Source organism: Cervus canadensis, chromosome 1 (genome assembly GCF_019320065.1).
Source record: "Cervus canadensis isolate Bull #8, Minnesota chromosome 1, ASM1932006v1, whole genome shotgun sequence".
Classification (NCBI taxonomy): Eukaryota; Metazoa; Chordata; class Mammalia; order Artiodactyla; family Cervidae; genus Cervus; species Cervus canadensis.
Genome location: NC_057386.1, coordinates 4,741,593 through 4,764,604, shown reverse-complemented (window position 1 = coordinate 4,764,604; position 23,012 = coordinate 4,741,593). Strand labels below are relative to the sequence as shown.

Below are 23,012 nucleotides of genomic sequence, written 5' to 3'. Positions count from 1 at the left end.
TCCCTGCTCTTTAAGATTTGTGCTGGCCAGGAGCCAGGCGGAGAGGGCCCTGGGACGGCGGCTGCAGCGTCTGTTATTCAGCCGCGGAGCATTCAGCTCCGAAGGTCGTGCCCGGGAGATTGTCGTGCGGCTGGAAAAGAAAGGAGTCTTTCAGCCCCTCTCTCTCGTTTGGCCCGCGCGGCAGCTTTGGCTGAGCCGCCCTTTCGGAGTTTCCTCTCGGCGTGATGGGTCTATGCTGTCCAGATGTGGGGAACGCGATGGCGTGGGGTTGGCGCTTTCCAGATGTGTGCCGGCAGGAAAGTGAGCTTTGGCCAAGGCGGGGGCCTGTCTCCGCAGCCCCCAGAATCCGGACGACCCACAATGCCGTCGCTGTGTGGGAGTCACAAAGCTCAGGGGTCTGGCAAAGAGCTCCTGGGGGCACCCGGGTAACCCCCTTATTGTACAGCTGGAGACGTCGGGGCCAGGGGGTCGTGACACGCTGGCTACTGACTGCCTGCAGCTGGGAGCCGACCAGACCTCAGGTTTTGCTAGAACCCACGGGCCCGTGTCTGTGCACAGGTCTGTCTCCTCAGCGTGCACCTGGCACTCTTCTAGGTTCTTGGGGACAGACAAGGATTCCCAGCTTGTTCTGATGCCAGGTCAGATGTTGTCCAGTCACTCAGTCGTGTCCCACTCTCTGCGACCCCGTGGACTGCAGCATGCCAGGCTTCCCTGTCCCTCACTCTCTCCCGGAGCTCGCTCAAACTCATGTCCATTGAGTCAGTGATGCCATTCAACCATCTCATCCTCTGCCGTCCCCTTCTTCTCTTGCCCTCAATCTTCCCCAGCATCAGGGTCTTTTCCAATGAGTCGGCTCTTTGCATCAGGCTGCCAAAATATTGGAGCTTTGGGAGGTAACGAATGAACAATTGACATAAAAAATAAGTAGATTATGCAGAAGGTTAGAAGGTAGGAGTTGCTGTCAGAAAAAAGGAAAAGAAAAATAGCATTAAAGGCACATGGGAGTATCCCCAGCATTTTTTTTTTTTTAGTAGAAAGGACAGATCAAAATGGAGCAGGACCAAGTGGCCTCAGTCCACCTCGTACAATCACTGCATGGAATCAGTCCTGGCAACTGAAGCTAGCTGATGAGATCAAGTACACAAGAGAAAAAAAAAGACGTAATGAAGTCAGGGAAGTTTCTGGCTCAGTCTTTTAAAAAGGTGAAGAAATGAGCCACAGGTACCTGAGAAAGAATGTTCCAGTAGAAATGCCCTGAGGCGGGAGTAGCCAGGCATGTTTGAGGATGAGGAGGCGGGATGCTGGAGGGAAGAGCCCAGCGAGGCGCCGTGGACGCAGAGGCCAGAGCGGAAGGGAGGGCGGCAGCTCATGGGTCCCGGGGGCCGCGGGGAGGACCTGGACTCCGCCTTCGAGGGCCGTGTGCTGCCCAGGGATGCTCTGAGCAGAGAAGCATGGCAGGCGGACACGGTGGACTTGCCGAGAACGGGCTCTGGGGGCACAGGGCACGCCGGGAGCCCAGTCAGGAGGCTGAGCCTGTTCACCAGGGTGAGATGGTGGGCATTCCCCAGGGTCACCGGCCACGTTTCCTGCGTCTCCCTGAGAGATGGGGGGTGGGGGGACAGGGCCTGGGATCCAGCGCCGGTTCCCCAGCCGCGGGACCCCAGCTGTGTTCTCAGGCTTATCCCTCCCTTTCTAGGCTTTGGTTCCTACGTCTACAGGACAGAAAATGAACTTATACCTCCTGAGTGCAAGAAATCATAGATGCTTATAAAGGCACTTAAAAAAAAAAAGTCCTTTAGAAGAAGGTGCCAAAACGCTGGAAAAGGTTATAGCGGTTTGCAGTGGTATTTTGTGTGCTGGAAAAAACGAAATGTTTTAGTCCCAAGCCCCCCTCTAAAACGTGGAGCCTGGCTTGATGAAAGTGTTTAGTTTCTATACAGGCAGGCACATCTCAGAGACGCCAGACCCCTGTGACAAATCGAGTCACAAATTTTGGGGCTTCCCTGGTGGCTCAGCAGTAGAGTCCACCTGCTAAGGAAGAGATGTGGGTTCGATCCCTGGGTTGGGAAGATCCCCTGGAGAAGGAAATGGTAACCCACTCCAGAATCCTTGCCTGGAAAATGCCGTGGACAGAGGAGCCTTGTGGGTTACAGTCCGTGGGGGCCAAAAAAGAGTCAGACACGACTTGGCGACTGAACAACAGCAGCAGGGCAGCCTCACACCTGTCCTGTGTGTACGCTTGGCTTACTTGCTGGGAGCCTTAGCTGGTCCAGGTCCCCGAGGCACCTCTTGGGGAGCAGAGCTCACCTAGCCAGCTGTAGGCTCCTCTGGCTTCTGACAAGGAGCGGTGCTCAGGGGTGGCCTGAATCACTCGCCGACACCACCCTGCCTTGTGGCTTGACTTCCTGGGGCTCCTCCCCGCCCTCTTCAGGGAGGGCAGCCGACTTGAAGGGAACCGATGGGTCATCTCGCCGCTCCAGCCCGCAGCAGTAAGCCTCCCAGAACAGAAGGGAGGGGTGGGGGAAGATCCCTTGCGTGCTAAGCCAGCTCCGCCGAGCAGGCAGGGCCTGCGGGGAGCACCCAGCCCCTTCCCACCTGCAGGCTCATCAAACACCTCGACAGGCGGCCCGAGTGGGAAGCCGGTGACGTCACTGCCGAGACTGAACAATCAGGCCTTTCACGGCAGGACGATAACAATCACCCCCGTATGTAAGGGCCTGCCACGCAAGAACACACACGCTCACCACTCCTGGGAGGATCTGAAAGCCGAGGTGAAGCAGGGCTTGTCAGGAATATGCCGGTCTCCTTTCATAATCAGCCGGCCAGAGAACATAGCCCGAAGAGCCGGTCTGCGGGCTGCAAGGAGGCTCACTTGCCAGTTTTCAGAGAAACCCGTGACTCTCTCCACCGTTTCCCCAGGAGGCCTCGCCCGCAACCCCAGAAATAACCTCTTTGTGTTCAGTCGCTAAGTCCTGTCTGACTCTTCGTGACCCCATGGACTGCAGCCCGCCAGGCTCCTCTGTTCTCTGGGATTCTCCAGGCAAGAATACTGGAGCGGATTGCCATTTCCTTCTCCAGGGGCTCTTCCCGTCCCAGGGATCGAACCCGTGTCTCCTGCACTGGCAAGTGGATTCTTTACCACCAGAGAGGCCAAACTAACCCCTACACTGAGCATAGTCTGTGCTTGGGGTTCACGCAGGAATGTCCCACTGCACAACTCCAGGGGGGCGCTATTTGCTGAGAACACAGTGTGCCCCCAGAATCATGCAACGCTGCAGTTCTGAAGTCACTGCCTCCGGGACAAGGAATCAGGGCCCTGGTGGTTCTCAGGTGTTGCTTTTACCTTGAATCCCAGGAATCTGTCTTGCTGCAGCTAACGTTCCTAGGAGAGCCCACTCCACTGAGCCTGGCAATTCTCAAATAAGATGCACACGGTCGGGCGGTTTTCTTGTTCAGTCTGGCAGTTTCAGACGTTCAGTTATTTGTGGAGAAAGCAGGTTCACCTAAGCTTGCTCACTTTGGTCCGTGGTTCTCAACAGGGGACGTTTTGCAGCATCTGCAGATGTTCCTAGTTGTCCTGACTGAAGGGAGGCTGTTGGCATCTGGTGAGCAGAGGCCAGGGATGCTGCTGGATATCCTGCAGTGCCCCAGATGCGTGCTTACAGCAAGGAACTGGTCCCCAACATCCAGAGCGGCAGGTCAAAGAGAAGCCAGCTGTAGGTGGGACGTTCTGACCCCCCTACCTGGAGGTCTGTTTTTAACATCACCCCCACCAGGCCTTCACTCCTGGGCTGCCAGAGTGAGCCAGAGCCCCAGCTCACTGGTCCAGGAGGCACAAGGCAGCACCTCCTCCTCCGCTGGGGCCTGGAGCCCAGATAACCGTCTCTCTCCAGGATGCTCTGACGGGTCTGCCTGAGGCCCAGAAGACGTGAGACATATGGAGCAGTGGGTGTGGGTCCTCTCTGTCGCTTCCCAGCTGGGTCACCCTGGGGACACCTCACCTGACCCCCTTGTGCATCAGTTTCCCCGTCTATGAAATGGGGGTGATGATGGTAGAAGACACTTAGGAGGTAGTTGCAAGTACGGAGCATGTCGCTACCTGCAAAATGCTTCCAACCACGCCCGACATTTAGTAACACTCCATAAATGGGCAGAGGTGATTATCAGCTTTTTTATTCTAGCCGGAGGACCTTAGTCTCCCTCCAACGGGCGTGGTAACGACAGACAGGTTTCGGCTGCAGGTTGTTGCAACGGGGTCTGTGCTGCTGCTGACACTTGCCGAGAGCTTTCCCCAAGCTCAAGGCCAGAGGCTTTTGGTTTTTTTGGCCACATGGCAAGCAGGATTTTAGTTCCCTGACCAAGGATCAAACTGGCACCCTCCGCAGTGGAAGCTCTCAGAGTCTTAACCAAAGGACCACCAGGAACATTCTTAAGTGAAGGGTTTGAGTGGAGACGGCTAAGGCACGGATTTCAAGGGAACCCTCTCCAAGGTTCTCCTTCAGCACAGGGGTCAGCCTCCAGAGATGGGTGGAGACCCTGGGATGGAACCTCAGGTTTGGCCCTTAGGGAGACCACTGGGGCGGAAATGAGGCATTTGTCCTGAAGAGCCAGCAAGCTTAGATGCATGGGGAGAAGTCTTAGAAAATGATGCCAAGGAGAGATGGGCCTTGACTCCAGAGCATTTTCTGTTCTTGTTTGTGCCCTGTGGCTTTAAGCTGGGGCGGGGGAGAGAAGGGTAGGCCTGGACCACCCTGCCCTAAAATCTCACACCTGCTTACATTGCCCATTCTTCCTGATGGAAAAGCACCTCCCCATCTCTCTCTAGCTACTGCAAGGCTCCTCATCCTTCAAAGTGCACCTTGAATGTCACCTTCTCCAGGAAGGATTCCCAGATTCCGTTTCTCGGCCAGAATCATTTCTCCCCATGGGCTTTGTGCTTTCCTCATGACCTTTGGCCAGATGCTGTCTTGGAGTCATTTGTAAGTGGGTCTCTTCATCCTCCATTAGACTGTAAACTCCTGGAAGATGTGGGGCCCTTCCTGACATCTCCGTGTTCCGTGTGTGTGTGTGTGACTTCTCCCACGTGGCTGGGGCCCAGGGCTGGATTCTGGAGTCACTACTGAAAAGCGAGTCCCCACTGGCTGCCAGCCGCTATCTCCAGCCTTGGCTCTGACTCGGAGGTCACAGAATCCGGAAGGGTGAGGAGCGTGAGCTGGAGGAGGAATTCATGTGAGGTCAGAAAGATCACTGGGCTGTGGACACTTTCACGGTGTCCCGTCCCCGCCGGCCAGGCTAGGTCCCCGCTGCTCCTAAGTCAGCCCTGAGGGAGGGGCCCTGACTCACTGAGCCCTGGCTTCCCCGCTTCTCCTTCGCACCTGGACACATGGTGGCCATGATCCTCTGTCACATTTATTTTTGCCTGTGTTGGGTCTTCACTGCTGCGCTGCCTTTTCTCTAGTGGTGCAAGGTCTTATCGCGGTGGCTTCTCTTGTTGCTTCTCTGGGCTTCCCTGGTGGCTCAGATGGTAAAGAATCCGCTTGCAATGCAGGAGACACAGGTTCGGTCCCTGGGTCAGGAAGATCCCCTGGAGGAGGAAATGGCAACCCGCTCCAGCATTCTTGCCTGGAGAATCCCATGGACCGAGAAGCCTGTTGGGCTGCAGTCCAGGGACTGCAAAGAGCTGGACATGACTGAGCGACTAACACCCTCTTGCTGCAGAGCAGTTTCCAGGGTGCGCGGGCTCAGTGGTTTCCACGCACAGGCTCAGTAGTGGTGGCGCACGGGCTTAGCTGTCCCACAGCACGTGGGGTCTTCCCTGACCGGAGATCAGACCAGTGTCCCCTGCATTGGCGGGCGGGCTCTTCACCACTGAGCCCCAGGGAAGCTCCCCCGTCATTTTTGTCCACGCATCCTCTGTCCTCGATGACCCTCCCCTGTGATGCTCCTGCCGTTTCCCAGGATCCCCTCCAGCACCCCCACCCCAGTCTGCAGGCCACTGGGCAAGGTCACAAGTGGCTCCTGGTGTCCTCGGCTCCCAGCAGGGCAGGGGCTCCTGAGATAGAGGTGGGCGTGGCCCCCCTCCTCACCGTCAGCACCCCTTTTGATGACTTCTTAGGCCAGTGGCTCTCAACACTGTTAGCACATCCCTCAAGTCTACAGACCCAGCGCCTGACCCCATCCTTCTTCAGAATCTCCCCCTGGTGCGGGTGGCGGGGGGGGGGGGGCGGTGGTTAATTCCTGAACTGATGCAAGTGGAGAAGCAGAAGAAGGAGTGTGGAGGGGACTGAACCTTTCTATTGGGTCACCCCCACAGGTGCCCAGGACACACCATCCACGGGAACCTGATGCCCTGACGTGTGTATACGGAGGGTGGCCAGGTTAAGAAGGGGTGGCTACAAAGGTGGGGAGGGCAGAGCCACTGTGGTCCAGCCCTTGCTGTGGCGGAAGGAGCCCAGCTGCCCTCGGGAGCGATTCCATGGTGCTAGCAGGATCCCGAGGGTGCGGTACCTGGTTGGGCTGCCAGCCCCGTGCCGGAGACGGGGCAGGGCCCCGGGAACATAGCTGGCCAGGCGTAGAAGAATGGGGTTTCTGTGCTGCTTATCAGGATGGTGGCTCCCAGGCAGGCTGTAGAGGAGGAGGTTCCACAGCCTGCCCGCCTGGCCGATGGCTGCAGTCAGGCCCAAGTCATGGGGAGGACTTTGAACAGACGGAGCCCCACATCTGACTCACTGGCGACATGAGGCAGCCACTCCCTCCCTGGCTAGGTCTGGGGTGAGTCCTGTGCCTGCCTGTGGACGAGGGGGACAGATGATGGCCAGGGACCAGGAGCCAGATGCAGAGTGCCCTCAGACAAGGGATGTAAGAGCTGGACAGGCACCTTGACCTTCCTCATTGGAAAAAACCTTGTTGTATGTATGTGTGTGTTCAGTTGCTCAGTCGTGTCCAACTGTGCAACCCCATAAACTGTAGTCTGCCGGGCTCCTCAGTCCATGGAATTTTCCAGGCAAGGAAACTGGAGGGGGTTGCCATTTCCTTCTCCGGGAGATCTTCCCAACCCAGCGATCGAAGCCGCGTCTCCTGCGTCTCCTGCATCAGCCGGCAGATTCTTCACTGCTGTGTCACCCTGATGGCTGAGTGGGCTGAGGGTACAGCTGGCTGCTGGCTGACAGCACTCCCTGGCCACTGTCCAGAGCTGATGACCAGATTCCCACTAGCAGCAAGGTGGACAGACATGAGCAAACTGACCAGAAAGCCAAGGAACGGTGGTGTTTCCCTTTTTCATCCAGTCCATCCACGACTCCCTCGGGCCACGTCCCAGCACTGCTTGCCAAATGGCACCCACATGTCAAACCCTGGAGACCTTCAGTGATCAGATGAGCCCTGGTGGAAGGGCTGCCCTGCGGACCTGTCCAGCCAGGGTAGAGTCTCGTCTGGGGAGACACCCTAAGACTGCCTTCCCGTTGCATTCAGCCTGACCCGGTTTCCCTCCTGTTGTGCCGTTCCATCCTCTGCCAGTGGACGTTCAGTTTTGCTGCAGTAGTTGGCTGCCTGTGGAATGAGGGCTCCTAGTGTATGTGGGTGCCTGGGGGTTTCCCCCAAGGATCATGGAGTACCTTTGTCCCGTCTCTTTCTGTTTCTCCCTCCCTTCTACTCCAATGCCTGCTCTGGGTGCAAAGCAGTCTCTCCAGGCTTGGCTGCGACCAAATGACCAATTCACAGAGCCCAGGCAGGAGGGCAGAGGGTCACCAGAAGTGCAGTGTTAGCGGCAGTCCGGCTTGCGGAGGCCGCGGGGAAGCCCAGCCCAGCCCAGCCCCTGATCTGTGTTCCCGTCACAGTCTGCGGCCGAACCTCCTCGTCCCGTTTCTGAAGTTGTTTCTCAACAAAAATGTGACCTGTCCATCTTCAGGCCGTAAGGGAAGACCACCCCGTAGAGGCACGGAATCAGGTCACTGGGTGAGGACAGCCCCTCATGGTGGATGTCGTCATCCCCACGTGACCCCCCCTTCTGTGTTCCACACAAGGGTCTGAGGTGTGGAAGTGAGGTGGTTTGTGAATTGCTGTGTGGTTAAGTGGTGAACCCGGGTTCTCCTGACACCCAGCCAGCGTGCCCCGAGCTGTGCTGTAATGTCCGTCAGCCTGGAGCATCTCCAGAGACCCAGGGCAGCTTGAAGTGGGGAGGATCCTCGTCCCCCTCCTCTTCGCTCTAACCCTTCTCCATCCTTCACCCGTCACAGGGATCTACCCGCACCTCTGACGCCAAAAGGAGGGCGTTGCTCAGAGGCCAGGGGCACCCGTCCGTCTGGGTGCTCCGCTCTGGACGTCCCCCTTCACGCGCCTCCTTGGTCTTTCAGGAATTTAGCCCTTGGAATTGGGATCCAGAACTTCCCGGAGGGCCTCGCCGTCAGCCTGCCCTTGCGAGGGGCTGGATTCTCCACCTGGAGAGCCTTCTGGTAAGTGCCACAGACACCGGTGTCAGGGGCCAGGGCCAGGTCTGCAGTGGCGCTCAGGGCAACCCTCCCGCCGGCTTCTCTCTTCGAGAGCAACCTCTTCCCGCCCGGAAGTAAACCTGGAGTTTAACCTCTTCCGGCCCGGAAGTGAACCTGGAGCTTCCGGAAACACCGGCCATCTGGTTGGATCCTGCACCCCCAAGGCTCATCCCTTCAGCCCCCAGGACCGAACGTGTTTCCTATTTTCAAAAGCCCTCCAGGGATAGCCACGCCCACTCAGGGTGGGGTTTTCTCCCCTGCTGGTGGGAAGACCTGAGGCAGCTCTGCCGTCGACTGGCCCTGTCAGGAGCCCCGGCTAGGCTCACTCACCCCAGTCTCTCCCCAGGGGTCATCACATCAGCTCCTGTCATGACCCTTGTTGAGGTGAGGACCACGGTTCTCTCAGCAGCACCTGGGCCAGTGAAGCCCGCGGTGCTCACACTTGATGTTTTCATAATCACCAAAGGGCTCTCCAGGGCTTCCCAGGTGGCTCAGTGGGAAAGAACCCGCCTCCTAATGCAGGAGACGCAGGTTCGATCCCTGGGTCAGGAAGATCCCCTAGAGGAGGAAATGGCAGCTCACTGCAGCATTCTTGCTGGAGAATCCCATGGACAGAGGATCCTGGAGGGCTACAGTCCACAGGGTCGCAAAGAGACACAACTGAGTGACTAAACAAAGGGCTTTCCAGTCTGTTTCCAACTTTTACCTTTTCAGTGACCTGTAAGGTGTGTCCCCAGGCTTCCGAGGAGGGGGCCGGGGGCCCAGAGTGTCAGATAATCAGCTCATCGTGTGGTGGTGCCAAGGCTGCCGTTTCTTCTGCCCCCTCAGCTCACAGGGCCCCAAGCCTCAGGACGCCTCTTGGTGAAAGCAGTTGCCACTCTAGAATGTTTGCTGAGAGCTTTACAGGACTGCTAACAACGGATGAAAAGCAGCTTCTGTCTTATAGGGTCTTATGACTTGTAAGTTCTTGGATATACTTAGGCACTTTATTTCCATCATTATCATCTCTTCCTCTGTCGTGGGAGATGACGGAACAGAGCTCTTGAGGGAAGGACAGAGCACGATGACCCTAGAGATTTTTTTCAAATGTCAGTTCCCTACGCCTGAGAGCCGTGAGTGTCATTCATACAGAAGGTCCAGGGCTGCGGAGGGGCGGGAAGAGGGCGCCTGTGGTCAGTGTCCAAACCCTGAGATGAAAGTTTCTGTTTAAAACTGGACACAGTCAAGAGCTGCAGAGGGTGCTCCGAGCATGCAAGCACGGAGCAGGAAGCAGTGGCTCCTTCGAGGATGCTGCGGTGCAGACGGTGTCTCCCCCACGCCCTCCATCTGTTCCTGGTCAGGGGAAGCAGGGGCTGGGTGCTGGGAATTCACAGTCCTAGCCTGTCCTCTGGGGGGGGGGCGGGAGGAGAGGTTGTCACTCACCCCCATTTTACAGATGAAGGGACGGGGGCTCAGAGCCAGATGCCCACAGAGGGGACAGGAGGAAAGATGTCCCAGCACCTTGTATACTGATGTTCAGCCCATACAGGTGTCTCTTACTGGTGGGACTCAGCCATGGGGCTCAGGTGCGGATTTATCTCCGGGCACCGAATTCTCAGGGCTCGTGGGGGCTGCTGTCTTAATAGAGCTCATGGGGTTCCAGCCTCCAGACACCCTCTAGCTCAGATAAAGGGTGTTTTCCAAAGGAAAAAATCTCACCTTAATCCGAGGAGGGGGGTTTGTGGGGAGAGGCCCTCACTCTATACCTGGCCAGGTAGGTCCACCTTGTGGGCAGGGGTCGGCGGGTGTGGCTCCTTCAAAAGGGGTGCCGTTGTGGCCGGAACCCCCAACACACCAAGCGCAACCCAAGTCCTAGGAAAGTGTCTGCCTCACTCCTCCCTGTCAGTGTCCTAGCCTTCAGAGGACAATGTAGCCCTCAGCTGGTGAATGGCTGGCGGTGTAACATGCGGTGTGTCCATACAATGGGATATTGTGCAATCATCAAAGGGATGAAGTCCACTTGTTACAACAGGGATGCGCCTTGAAAACAGGGCGCTTAGTGAAATAAGCCCGTAAAAAGGATCACCCATTGTCTGACTCCATTTATAGCAAACATCCAGAGGGGGTAAATCCCTAGAGACAAAAAGTAGATTAGCGGTGGTCAGGGAATGGGGGTAGGGAGGAACAGGGAGTGGCTGCCAGTGGCTATGAGGTTTGTTTTGGGGGGTAATGAAAACGGTCTGGAATTGGATCGTGTGGAAATTGTTGCCCAACCTCATGAATACACTGAAAACCACTGAACTGTACACATTCAGTGGGTGCGCCGTTCGCCATTCGTAGGTAGGAGAATTCTATCTCAATAAGGCTGTTATTTTAAGAAGACAATGTGGGAAACTTAAAACTCTAAAATAAACCTGGGAGGGGGTGTCTACAGTGACTGTGTAATAATAGGGAGTTGGGAAAGCAGACAGAGGTGGTGTTAATAAAAACAACACACCATGAGGTGGTTTTGCCCAGCAATGCAGGATGTGACGTGGAGGACAATGCATCCCTTTTGCAGAGCCGAGGCAGCCCGCGGAGTACGCGGGGTGTCCGCCCGAACCTCCCCGTGGGGACGCGTCTGTTCTCTCCTAGGTACGGGCAGCTCAGCGGCATGGTGGAGCCTCTGGCTGGGGTCTTCGGCGCCTTCGCGGTGGTGCTGGCCGAGCCCATCCTGCCTTACGCGCTGGCCTTTGCTGCCGGCGCCATGGTCTACGTGATTATGGATGACATCATCCCCGAGGCCCAGATCAGGTGAGAGCCGCCCCGCCCCCACCCGGCCTGGTCTCCATCCTAGCCCCGCCCCCAGCATCTGCCCTGCCTTTATTGGCCCCTCTTTCCTTCACCTCCACCTCTTCAGGCCCCTTCCCAAGGTCATCTCCACCTTCTCCTCCACTGGGTTCTTTGAAACTGAAAGAGGAGTTCCGGGGTAGAGAGTCCGAGGACCTGATATCAAGCCCCGCCCTCCACCCCCAATGACAGAATACTGTTCTGTACATTCTCTCTCTCTCTTTGTCTGCCTCTCTCTCTGTCTCTAGATTTTCCTGGGGCTGGAAAGGGGGGAGGTGAGCTCCCCCTGTTGACCGCAGCTGCCCTCCAGGTCTTCATTGTCAGCTATAGGCCAGGTGTTGGGTGGGGGAGAGGGGGATCCCTGCCTTTATTCCCTTTCGGTTTCCCTAGCAGAATGATTTTGAGGCTGGTTTACAAGGTCGAGTGACATAAAGTCTTCAGGAAGTCACTGCCGCTCTTTGTTATTCAAGCATGGATTCCTGAGCCCTCAAGGTGACCTTGAGAAAGTTACTGCTCCACACCTCCGTTTTCTCACCAGGAAAATGGGGATGGTGACAGAACTGACCTCATCTGAGAGTCAGTTTACCTGGTATGTAGAGTTAGGCGCTCAGTCGTGTCCAACTCTTTGCAACCGCGTGGAGAGTAGACTGCCAGGCTCCTCTGTCCATGAAATTTTCCAGGCAAAAGTACCATAATGGGTTCCCATGCCCTTCTCCAGGGAATCTTCCCAACTCAGGGATCAAACTCAGGTCTCCTGCTTTGCAAGCAGGTTCTTTACTATCTGAACCACCATAGTAAGCCCTAGTAAATGTTACTTGTCATTCCTGGGGACTTCCCAGGTGGCACTAGTGATAAAGAACCTGCTTGCCTATACAGGAGACATAAAAGACACAGGTTCGATCCCTGGATCTGAAGGATCCCCTGGAGGAGGGCATGGCAGCCCACTCCAGTGTTCTTGCCTGGAGAATCCCATGGACAGAGGAGCCTGGCGGGCTTCAGTTCACGGGGTCGCAGAGAGTCAGACACGACTGAAGCGACTTAGCAGGCATGCTTGTCAATATTACTATTTTTTATTGAAGTATAGTTAATTTACAATGTTGTATTGGTTTCAAGCGTACAGCAAAGTGATTCATTTATACATATTTATATATTCTTCTTTGGGTTCTCCTTTTTGAAGCTTTTTTAAGCCAAATTTATTTAATTTATTTTAATTTTTGGCTGTACCCTGTAGTGTGTGGGATCTTAGTTCCCCAACCAAGGATTGAACCTGCACACCCTGCTTCGGGTGATAGCATCTTAACCACTGGACCTCCGGGGACGTCCCTCAGATTCTTTTCATTGCAGGTTGTTACGAGATGTTGAATATAGTTCCCTGTGCCCTACAGTAGGTCCTTGCTGTTTATCTGTTGTATATATAGTAGTGCGTATCTGTTAACCCCAAGTCAGTACTGTTGTTGTTACTATTATTATGAATAGGAGTGGTGTGTTTCTCTCAGATCTGGACACTGTGGAGGATGCTGTCAGCTTGGACGCTGTCCCGCGCTGCATCGAGGTCTCACCCTCTGCCTTTCCTTCCCTCCTAGTGGTAACGGCAAACTGGCATCCTGGGCCTCCATCCTGGGCTTCGTGGTGATGATGTCATTGGACGTTGGTCTGGGCTAGTGCCGAGATGCTTCGGACCCCAGGAACGGCAGCACAAGGAGACAGCCACCGTTGGCTTCGGCAGGACCAGCCTCTTTCTTCACATCCAAACATTTTCCTTCCTCTCCTTTTTCATCTCATTACCTTGATTGACTCTGATTAAAATATGACACTTTTTAGATTTCTTTTGAGGGAGATAGTGATTTTATCTGGAATTTCAAGCAGGCCCAGAACTACAGATTTTTGCTTGGCCACTACGTAGAATCTTTCTTCAATGGGATAACCAAGGACACGCAGATCAGGGAAATCTTTTGTACCTTCAGTCGCCCTCGCTAGACTCAACACAAGTTCCTCAAGGTCACCTCCAGAAGCAAGAGAGAAGTCTCCCAAGCATCTTTGCCTAGTGACTCAGAAAGGCCAGGACAGCTCTTATCCGTCCTTCCCGCTCTTTTACCACTGACCCTCTGTCCATCAAGACTGGAACAGGAGCATCATGGACAAAGCAACCCAGGGCGGAACATACCTTCCTCTTTCTCCCCCACGGGGGATGCTGCATGGAAGGAGGCGCAGACGAAGGGAAGAAAATGAGCTGGTCTTTTCTTTTTCTCTTTTTCTGACGGCAAAGGTTGGCACTGTCGAAGTTAAGGGAATCAGGACAACTGTGGGTGCACAGTGAGCCATGTGGACCAAGGACAGAGTGGCACTCTGATCAGAGAGCTCAGCTCTCTAGATTCCAAGAGCAACTCATTCTGCCAGGGTCTCCAAGTCCCCCAGATGTGTGTTTTGATAAGCTTATAGCCTTCATTTTTCTAAGAGCCTTGGGGACACCAGCAAACTGCTGGAACTCAACCCCCTCATTTACTTTCTGAGGGAGTCACCGAAGCTCGTCTAAGTGAATACAAGACTGGGTCCTCCTCTTTTGACCATTTGGTAACTTGTAACCTGACCCAGACCTCCTAAGCAGTTTTACTGGATTTTGGTCAGAAAACTCAGGTTGAGACAGGAAGAACGGTAGCATAACAAGAGGTATTTTTTACATTTCCCCTTTAAAGTTAATTTTAGCCAAGTCATCATTCTAAAATGACCCCTAAAGAATGAGATTTGAATGAGACTCGAAGCCAGTCTACTCCCTGATAAATACACACAGCTTCTCCCACAGGGGTGGCATATCTTGTCTACTTCAAACATAGCTGAGGCCTCCCGTCCTCGCTGGTCCAAGGCGCACAGGGGACCTTGAGTGGGTTCTGCTGACAAGGCAGGCAACCCAAGAGCCAGGTGTTAAGGCATTGTGTGGTCAAGGCCCACCCCAGGTTGACATGTCTCATCACTTCCAAGGGTGGATACACTGTTCTGGGAATGCCCTGTGCTGGATCTATGTACCTTCATCCAGAGCACTGATGATCAACATTGAAGACACATTCAGAAGTTTGATTGGTGGAGATTCATTGGTTTGGTGGTTGGCATATAGATGTTTTTAAAAGTCTTTGTAACAGAGTTCTACATAATGCAGACTTCTTTCTGATGGATAAGACCTCATAACTGTGATTAATACCAATAAAGGGGATATTGTTGTGGATGATCTGTGCTGGGTCCAGTCCTTCTCAAAGCTGCCTCTTTCCGGTGGATGATATGAGAGCTAACTAGAGTTAGTCCTAGCATCTGCCCTGCCCATCACCAGGAGAAGAAAAGGAAAGAGCTCAGATGGGAAGAGCTAGCTAGATGCACAGTTGCAGACAACAGCGTCCAACTCCAGTTTGCTTAGACAAAGAATTTAATGGAAGGTTATCAGGGAGCTCATAGGGCCTATGAAGAATCAAGCTTGAAAATGGGCTGGACCCAAGAAAACTAGAGGTCTTGGGAGTGGGTTGCCATTTCCTGCTCCAGGGGATCTTCCCGACCCAGGGATCAAATCCGTCTCCTGCATTGGCAGGTGGACTCTGCCACCTGGGGAGGCCCCAGAGCCCTGAGAGTGTGACCCAGTCACATCTTAGAAACAGCTTGACTTGGATGCCATCGTCGCTTGATCCTGGACCACTACTCAGACTGCCGCCACTTGATGCCACCAGCATCGCCATGGGAAAGACCTCTAAACTGATCCCAACTGTTTGTGTCCTGGCCTCACATTCAAACTTCCGAGCAGAGCAGGTCATCTGGCTGGCAGAGTTTGGATCCTGTGTCCTTGAACTAACAGGTCTTACCCTCTTATTAAGACTCACATAATAATGGATTTTCCCATTTTTGGAATGAGCTCAGAGAGTGGAGAGCCAAAAGAGGAAAAGAATTAACTTTGTTGCAGCTTCACTCTTGCTGTTCAACATCTATATACACTTTCCTCATTTTTTTAATTTTTGATTTTTTAAATTATGAAATTATGATAACACATTTATAGGACAGTTGAAAAATACAGAACAAAGTTACATATCATCCTGCTGTATATTACAGATATTTTCTAAGTGGATAAATTAAGATTTTTAGTTGGAGTTTCAATATCAAACTCTCAATAGAATGAATAGACATAAAAGTAGAAGGATACAGTAGACCCGAAAAGCCCTATGAACCACTTGAACATAATTAAGATTTATACAATCTGGGATTCCCTGGTGGCTTGTATGGTAAAGAATCTGTCTGCAGTGAGGGAGACCTGGGTTCAATCCCTGGGATGGAAAGATCCTCCGGAGAAGGAAATGGCTACCCACTTCAGCATTCTTGCCTGAAGAATCCCCTGGATAGAGGAGCCTGGCAGGCTATAGATCATGGTGTTGAAACAGTCAGGGACACAGCACATAAATAGCAGGGTACAAGTTCTATTCAAGTTCCCATAGACTATAAACCAGGAGACACTGGAATATATCCAGCACCATAAAACAAGATGCAAAAATTTCATGGTCTAAAGGTATTGAAATCATACAGAGTCTGTTCTCTTATCGCTGTGATTCTTCTATTTTTTTTCTTAAAATAAAAGCAAAACCTTTTTGCTTAGATAATGGAGTTATCCCTCAGGCAATCTAAACACTGTAATTCCCTTTTCCCTGGAGACTAGCTGCCCCAGTGGTCGGACACTCCTTTCTTGGACACAAGCACTCTAAACAGACAGAGTCCAGCGCTGACTGGCGTGAGAGTCATTCAGTAAAACGGAAGGGCAGCACCCCTCCCTCTTTTCCTTCAGACCTGCTTCGTCTGGCTGTGGGAGGAATAATATCACATAGTGATTACTCATTCTGAACAAACACCCATTTTAGAGAACAATATCTCAGCCTCATGAGATACTGTCTCACAGCTAGTCATAAAACCAAATCTTGTATAATCTGTTGTCGTTCTGTTGCTAAGTCATGTCCAACTCTTTGCCACCCCATGACCTGCAGCACACTAGGCTCCTTTGTCCTCCACTATCTCCCAGAGTTTGCTCAAATTCAGGTCCGTTGATTCAGTGATGCTGTCCAACCATCTCACCCTCTGCAGCCCCTTCTTCTTTTGCCTTCAGTCTTTACCAGAATTGGGGTCTTCTCCAAAGAGTCAGCTCTTTGCATCAAGTGGCCAAAGTGTTGGAGCTTCAGCTTCACCATCAGTCCTTCCAATGAATATTCAGGGTTGATTTCCTTTAGCATTGACTGGTTTGATCTCCTTGCAGTCCAAGGGGTTCTCTAGACTCTTCTCCAACACCGCAGTTCAAAAGCATCAATTCTTCAGCGCTCAGCTTTCTTTATGGTCCAAGTCTCACATCTGTACCTGGCTACTGGAAAAATCATAGCTTTGACTATACAGACCTTTGTTGGCAAAGTGGTGTCTCTACTTTTTATTTTTTCACTTTGTATTCCTTCATTTAATAATTTGTTTTTTTTTTTCATTTATTTTTATTAGTTGGAGGCTAATTACTTTACAATATTGTAGTGGGTTTTGTCATACATTGACATGAATCAGTCATGGAGTTGCATGTATTCCCCATCCCGATCCCCACTCCCACCTCCCTCTTTTTAATACTTTTTAATATGCTGCCTGGTTCAAAACACATGACTGCTTCTGGAGGACAGGATTGAATTGTAAGGATATCTGCCCATCACCTTCCCTCTCTGACTGTAAAGTGAATTCCTGGGTCAGAAGCGATGTTATAGGATGCCATGATGATAAGATGGACTAGAAGTTTATTGCAGATCCACACATATGAGCCTGCCTTTGTGAAGAGAAATCTCTGCCTTTTCCATAATGGAAGAGGCCCGAAGCAATCAGTCTGCAGCCAGGCGGCATGTGGGACCACTGGCGGGTCATCAGTGTGCAGAGTCAGGGATCATCACCGATCCTGTGCGCACTCTCTGGCCATGGCGGATGGCTGATGGACAGCCAGGCCTTGAACCCACGCCTTGTTTCCTTTGACAGCGTGGCCATGTTTATTCTTGAATCAGTTGAGAAAGCAGCAATGTCCCTGGGGAAAGAAACTGTTACTCCTAGATTGTCTTTGCCACTTAATAATAAGTGCACGGTGGAGGCTCTGGGTGACCTTTCACTCGACGGACAATTGTTTTCACAACTGCCCCTTTCTGAGAGGCACAGCCATCTCTGCTTCCCCAAATGTCTGTCACCAAACCTCTAATCTTGCTGCCTTCCGTTGCTCGACCATTTGGCCAGGCCTTCTGTCACTGTTCATAAACCAATGCAGCTTCTTGCATCAAATCATCTTTCCTGACAAGCAGGCGGATGAGATGTAGAAATATGTGCTTAGAATTCTCCCCACTGGGAGGTTTTCTCGTCGCCTGCTGTCCTCAGCGGCAGTATAAAACCACAGCAGCCCATTTCTAGAGGGGCCGGTGTATCACAGAGCCAGCCGTAAACTAGCTTGAGCAGTTTTTCCTCTTTTTTTTTTTTAAGCTGTCAGCACCACTTCCCAGGACCGCCTCTCGTCTCTCGTATCCCTGATTGTCTGATGGTAGAAACATCTCATTCCCTCGAGGCTCTCTGCCTTTGATGGACCCCCTTGACTCATCCCAGGGGACTGGAATGAAAAGTGGTGGGGGCCGTATGGGCATCTGGATCTTCTCCAGGGACATTCTCATCTTGTCTTGTTCAGGAAGAGACCAGAAGGCCATTAGTTAGACTGTGCCAGGCACGGTGCTTCCCACCCTGGCCACCTCCTTGAATCCTCCATGACTGTGTGTTACAACCACACCTGACAATGAGGCGGGGTGGAGGATCCAGGAAGCCGTACTCACCAAGGTGGTGATGGGCAGAGCTGGTTCTGCTCTGCACTGAGGATGCCCCACTGGACCTCCCGCCCCTCCTCCCTTAGAGCTTTCTTGACGCAACATCCTGCACACCCCCACCTTCAAGAGAAGTTGGTTGTGGAAGTTGGCCAACTGGGAGCCTAGGGCTCTGTCCTTTTTTTTCTCCCTCCTTGCTTTTAAATTGAGATACGATTACCTATGGGCTTCCCTGGTAGCTCAGCTGGTAAAGAATCCGCCTGCAATGCAGGAGACCCCGATTCAATTCCTGTGTCAGGAAGATCCCCTGGAAGAGGGATAGGCTACCCACTCCAGTATTCTTGGGTTTCCCTGGTGGTTCAGAAGGTAAAGAATCCACCTGCAATGTGGGAGACCTGGGTTTGACCCCGGGGTCAGGAAGATCCCCTGGAGGAGGGCATGAAAACCCACTCCAGTGTTCTTGTCTGGAGAATCCCAACGGACAGAGGGGCCTGACGGGCTACAGTCCTAGGGGTCACAGAGAGTAGGACACGCCTGAGTGACTAAGCACAGCCCAGCACGTGGTTACGTATAATAAAGGGCACCAATCTTACCTTACGCACTAAATTTTAAACATTTCTGTTTTATATCGGAGCATAGTCGATTAACAATGTTGTGTTAGTTTCACGTGCCCAGCAAGGTGATTTGGTTATACAGATACATATATATCCACTCAACTTCAAATTCTTTTCCCATTTAGGTTATTATAGAGCATCGAGCAGAGTCCCCTGTGCTATACAGTAGGTCCGTGTTGGTTATCTATTTTAAATATGGCAGTGAGCCACACCAATTTTTAACTTGCACACCCAAGACTGGCCCTACGGCCGGGTCTTCCAACGCCCGGGGTCCTCAGCTCTTGGGTCATCTCCCCCTGGCCACTGTCCTGGGCCCAGCGGCGCAGTTTACCTGTGTGGGGCGGGGCCCCGAGAAGGGGCGTGGTCGCGTGGTGGGTGGAGCGTGGGCGGGGCTTCGCGCTCTGGGCTCATCCTCTGGCCCTCCACCCCTGCGACCGCACTTGACTGCTGGGAGGCTGGTTCACTTCACCAAAGGGACCTCTGCCTTCCCGGCTCTCCTGCCGTGTGTGGTTTGTCCCTTCCACGGATGCACGCGGGTTTAGTGGGGCGGGGGATCTGAAGTGTATACAGTTTGAGCGGTGGTCTTTTGGGAAAACAGCGCACGAGTGCAAAATATGTAGGCGCAAGGCTTTGGAGGGGCGCCTGTGAGCCAGCATCCCTGCGGTTCAGGCTTTTAGGTAAGTGCTCTCTGGTCCCTGCGCGCTGTGAATTCACTCTGCTTGAGGGCAGGGCAGGGAGGCCTCCAGTTCCAGGAGTCGAGGCTTCTGCAGAACTTCGGGAGTCCCGTGTAGTGAATTCACATTTTGGTCCTCTTCTGACACAGCGCAGCCCGGCAGCGTGTTCCTGGGCAGGAGGAGGTCCCTCCCGGCGGGTTTAGTTCTTTCTCCAGGTTCCCCTCCTCCCAGCAGGATGCAGGAGGGAGGCTAGACCTGGGCCGCCAATAGAGCTGCAGGGAAACAGCGACTCTGCACCCACTTTGAAGTTCAATTCAACCCTCCTCTCTCTTTGTTCTCGTCGACTTGACAGTGTCCTGGCCCTGCCAGTGCCTTGACAGCAAAGGGGTCTTACATGGTCACCGTCTGTCCCCCAGTGCCGGCCCTGAGGCGTGAGCAGCTTCTGACAGGTCTGCACAGCTGGGGACCCCAGCATCCTTAGGGCCCTTGCTGCTGACACGGAGGATGGGGACTGGAGGATGAGCCAAAAGGGCAACTGGATTAATCTGGATTAACACCAGCACCCCTGCACCCCATGACCCTCTCCCAAATTAAAAGACCAGCCTGGAAATTGGGTGGAACCTTTTCTGATGTAGCCTCCTTTCTCTGGCAGACTACAAGTCACGAAATTAATGTCTTTCACTGGCCTGTCTCCATCCAGCAGGGAGGGGTGTGGTTCTAGGCTGCTGGGAGTTGGTGAGGACCCAGCCTTGGGGTTACAGGACAGGCTGGTGTCTCTTTTCAAGCTTCCCAGGTGGCTCAGTGGTAAAGAATCTACCTGCCGGACACATGGGCTTGATCCCTAGGTCTGGAAGAAGGAAACATCAGTCCACTCCAGTGTTCTTGCGTGGAGAATCCCATGGACAGAGGAGACTGGTGGGCTACAGTCCACAGGGTCGCAAAGAGCTGGACACGACTGAGTGAGCACACATGCACACAGTGTCTCCCTTCACTTGACATCCAAGATACCCAGGAAGTGCCAAGGAAGAAAGGTAATATAGGACACGCCAGAGGGCAGGGGGATAGGGGAAGAGAGGAGAGACCCTTAGCTGGTTTCCTTTCACTTTTCCAGGTGGGCAGTAAGGGTGTACTCCCTTTCCTGACCTTTTCCTTTTAGGGTTCAAATCCAGCATGCACTTGGGTCTGCAGCCTGGATTGGTCACTACCACACCCTGGAAAGTGTCCCGTAGAAACAGACAGTGAACTGATTTAAGGTTGATACTTAGGTTGATACTTCATCAAAGGTTTTCTTGAACAGGAATCTGCTCCCTTTCTGCTTGTCCCGTGAAAATGCTGGTTGAACTTAATACGTGAAATGATAAAGAATGTAAAAGTGTTGGTTTGCTAACACGCCTGCAATACAGATTGGAAGAAAAAAAGACCACTCTTGAATCAATGGTTCAAGAATCCGCAGATGTCTTCCAGGTGGACACTGGTCATATTCGGTCACTTGGCTGGAGATGGCCGTTGTACTAGTTCTCTGTATCGTGAGGCAAACTTGCACAAGCCAACGACAGAGAGGTCTTAATTTTGGTCAGTGCCTTTACTTAGATTTAGGAACTTTTACAGGTTGGCGCCCAACATGAATTCCATGGCTCTGGCCCTCTAAGGCTCAGCCATTGGCTACACTTGGCAGGCAAAAGGATGGGACAAGAATACCTCCTAAACAGAGTCCCTTAATAACCAATAAGAACATACAGACCCAGAAGTACCCCCAAGAATTTTTTTATATGCCTGTACATTCAAAATGTGTATAATACAGACAACACAAATCTGGTAGGTCAAAGTCAAGCTTCAACTTTCTCCCTTTGGAACCCAAACGTGAACGCGAAGGGGATGTCTCAGGTCATCTGGCGACATAGAATGGTTTGTGCTGTGGAAACCAGAAAGGTTCATGAACTCCGGGCCGTCCTCCTTCCTAAGAGTGATTTCCTTCCTGAGTAGGTTATGCCTGTCTCGGGGGAGGGATGAGGTAGGTGTGTGTGTTTATTTAATGTAGAATTCTTGGCACATGTAAAATTCTTGGCGAACCTACCAGGTTGGCAGGTGCTGAAAGGTAAAATCCTCTTTTCCTAATCCAGAAAAAAAAAACCAAAACTTGGATGCCAGTTTCCCCCCTCATCATCCTGCTCTGCCAGGCAGAGGGCCACCTCTCCTAGTGCTCCGGGGGACCCAGGTACCAGACACAGTGACGGCCGCTGGCTGAATAACACAGCCATTGAGCTTAAAGGGAGAATCAGGTTGAGACCTTTTCCTCAAGGGGCTCTGTCCTTCCGTGTGAAAAACCAAGGTGAAAATGGCTGGATGGTTTAGCCTCATCATTAACACATTATCGACCAGATACGTATCCGTTCATTTTTAGCGAGTGACACAGTGAACATCTCTGCAAAGTTGTTAGAGCTTAAAATTGATCACAGGTTCATTGTACAACTTAACGATTGTCCTTATCGTTCACATTTTGCTCCGTTAGGTTTTTGTTCCAACCCTACGTATAAGCACAAGTGTAATATGGTAAAATTTTCAAAAATGACACATTGAGAAATTCTGAGTGAAGAATTTTTTGGTGAATTTTGTGCAGCTGCTTTCTCTGATTGTCCCAGCAACATACGTACTAATGTCTCAGACGGAGACAATTCTTCAGAATATAGTTCTGATTCAGACGGCGTGAATATGAGACGAACAAAAAGACAAAAAAACCTTAGTGATTGGTTCTGATACGGAAAGTGAAAATGAACCTCCAGGCACTGGAGAAGCCTTCACAGGTGTGTCAGCGTAACTGGAATGTAATAACCTGCAAAGTGTTAGTGAAATAACAGAATTAAGTTTGGGCTGGCCCAAATAAAAATTACCAGCCACAGGTGTTAGTTTCTGCAAAAAACCCCCTGGTCAGTAATGAGTTGAGGTTAGGACTGAGGAGAGTTCGGGCCGTAGGAAAGGAGAGAGGGAAGTTAACGGAGATGCAGCTGACAGCCCTGGCACTGATGGTACCTGAATGCCCAGACAGCCTGGCTTTGGAAAAAGGCACGATTCCCCAAGGGAGCACCCTTGGAATTCACAGCACCGACCGCGTGTCTGCACGGGCGATGACAATGCAGATAGCGTGGCAGATTGCGATCAGCCTTGGCAGGGAAGCTCCTAGCAGGGCTTTGTGGTTTGGAAAAGTGCAGCAAACAAGTAGGGTACAAGGCTCCCCCTTCTCTGCCCAGGGCGGCCACCACCCCCTACACCCAGGTTCCTCCAGTTCAACATTCATGGTCTCCCTCCTCTCGCTGGTCAGGGAGGCTGATCCCAGCTGTCTGGCCCCTGGAGATATGACTCATGAACCCCTGGTATCCTGCTTCTTGACCACGTCTCATGCTTGGGTCAATACCATTCTTTGTTCAGATCTTGTTGGCAGATGTAGAGGGAACTCGAGCCAGCTCAGGGGGTTAGATGCTTAAATAAGTTGAGAAGAAGGTCAGCATCGTGCCAATCAGAAGAGAAGCTAGGACCGTGCATTCGGACATCAAGGTGTTAGGATTCAGGTATGAACTGGTGGTTTTTGACATTCCCTCTCTAATG

The 23,012-nt window shown here is 52.5% G+C and overlaps 1 protein-coding gene across 7 annotated transcripts in view; it reads left to right on the top strand.

Annotated features, from left to right (window-relative positions):
- SLC39A11 (solute carrier family 39 member 11) overlaps positions 1-14,511 on the top strand; it is a 365,940-nt gene extending 351,429 nt beyond the window's left edge. For all 7 annotated transcript variants that reach the window (XM_043453277.1, XM_043453139.1, XM_043453212.1 and 4 more), the window contains 3 exons: positions 8,352-8,450; positions 11,100-11,258; positions 12,878-14,511. In XM_043453277.1, coding sequence (XP_043309212.1) covers positions 8,352-8,450; positions 11,100-11,258; positions 12,878-12,956 — 337 coding nt within the window. In that variant the 3' untranslated portion in view covers positions 12,957-14,511. The remainder of the gene's footprint in view (positions 1-8,351; positions 8,451-11,099; positions 11,259-12,877) is intronic.
- Positions 14,512-23,012: the final 8,501 nt, after the last annotated feature.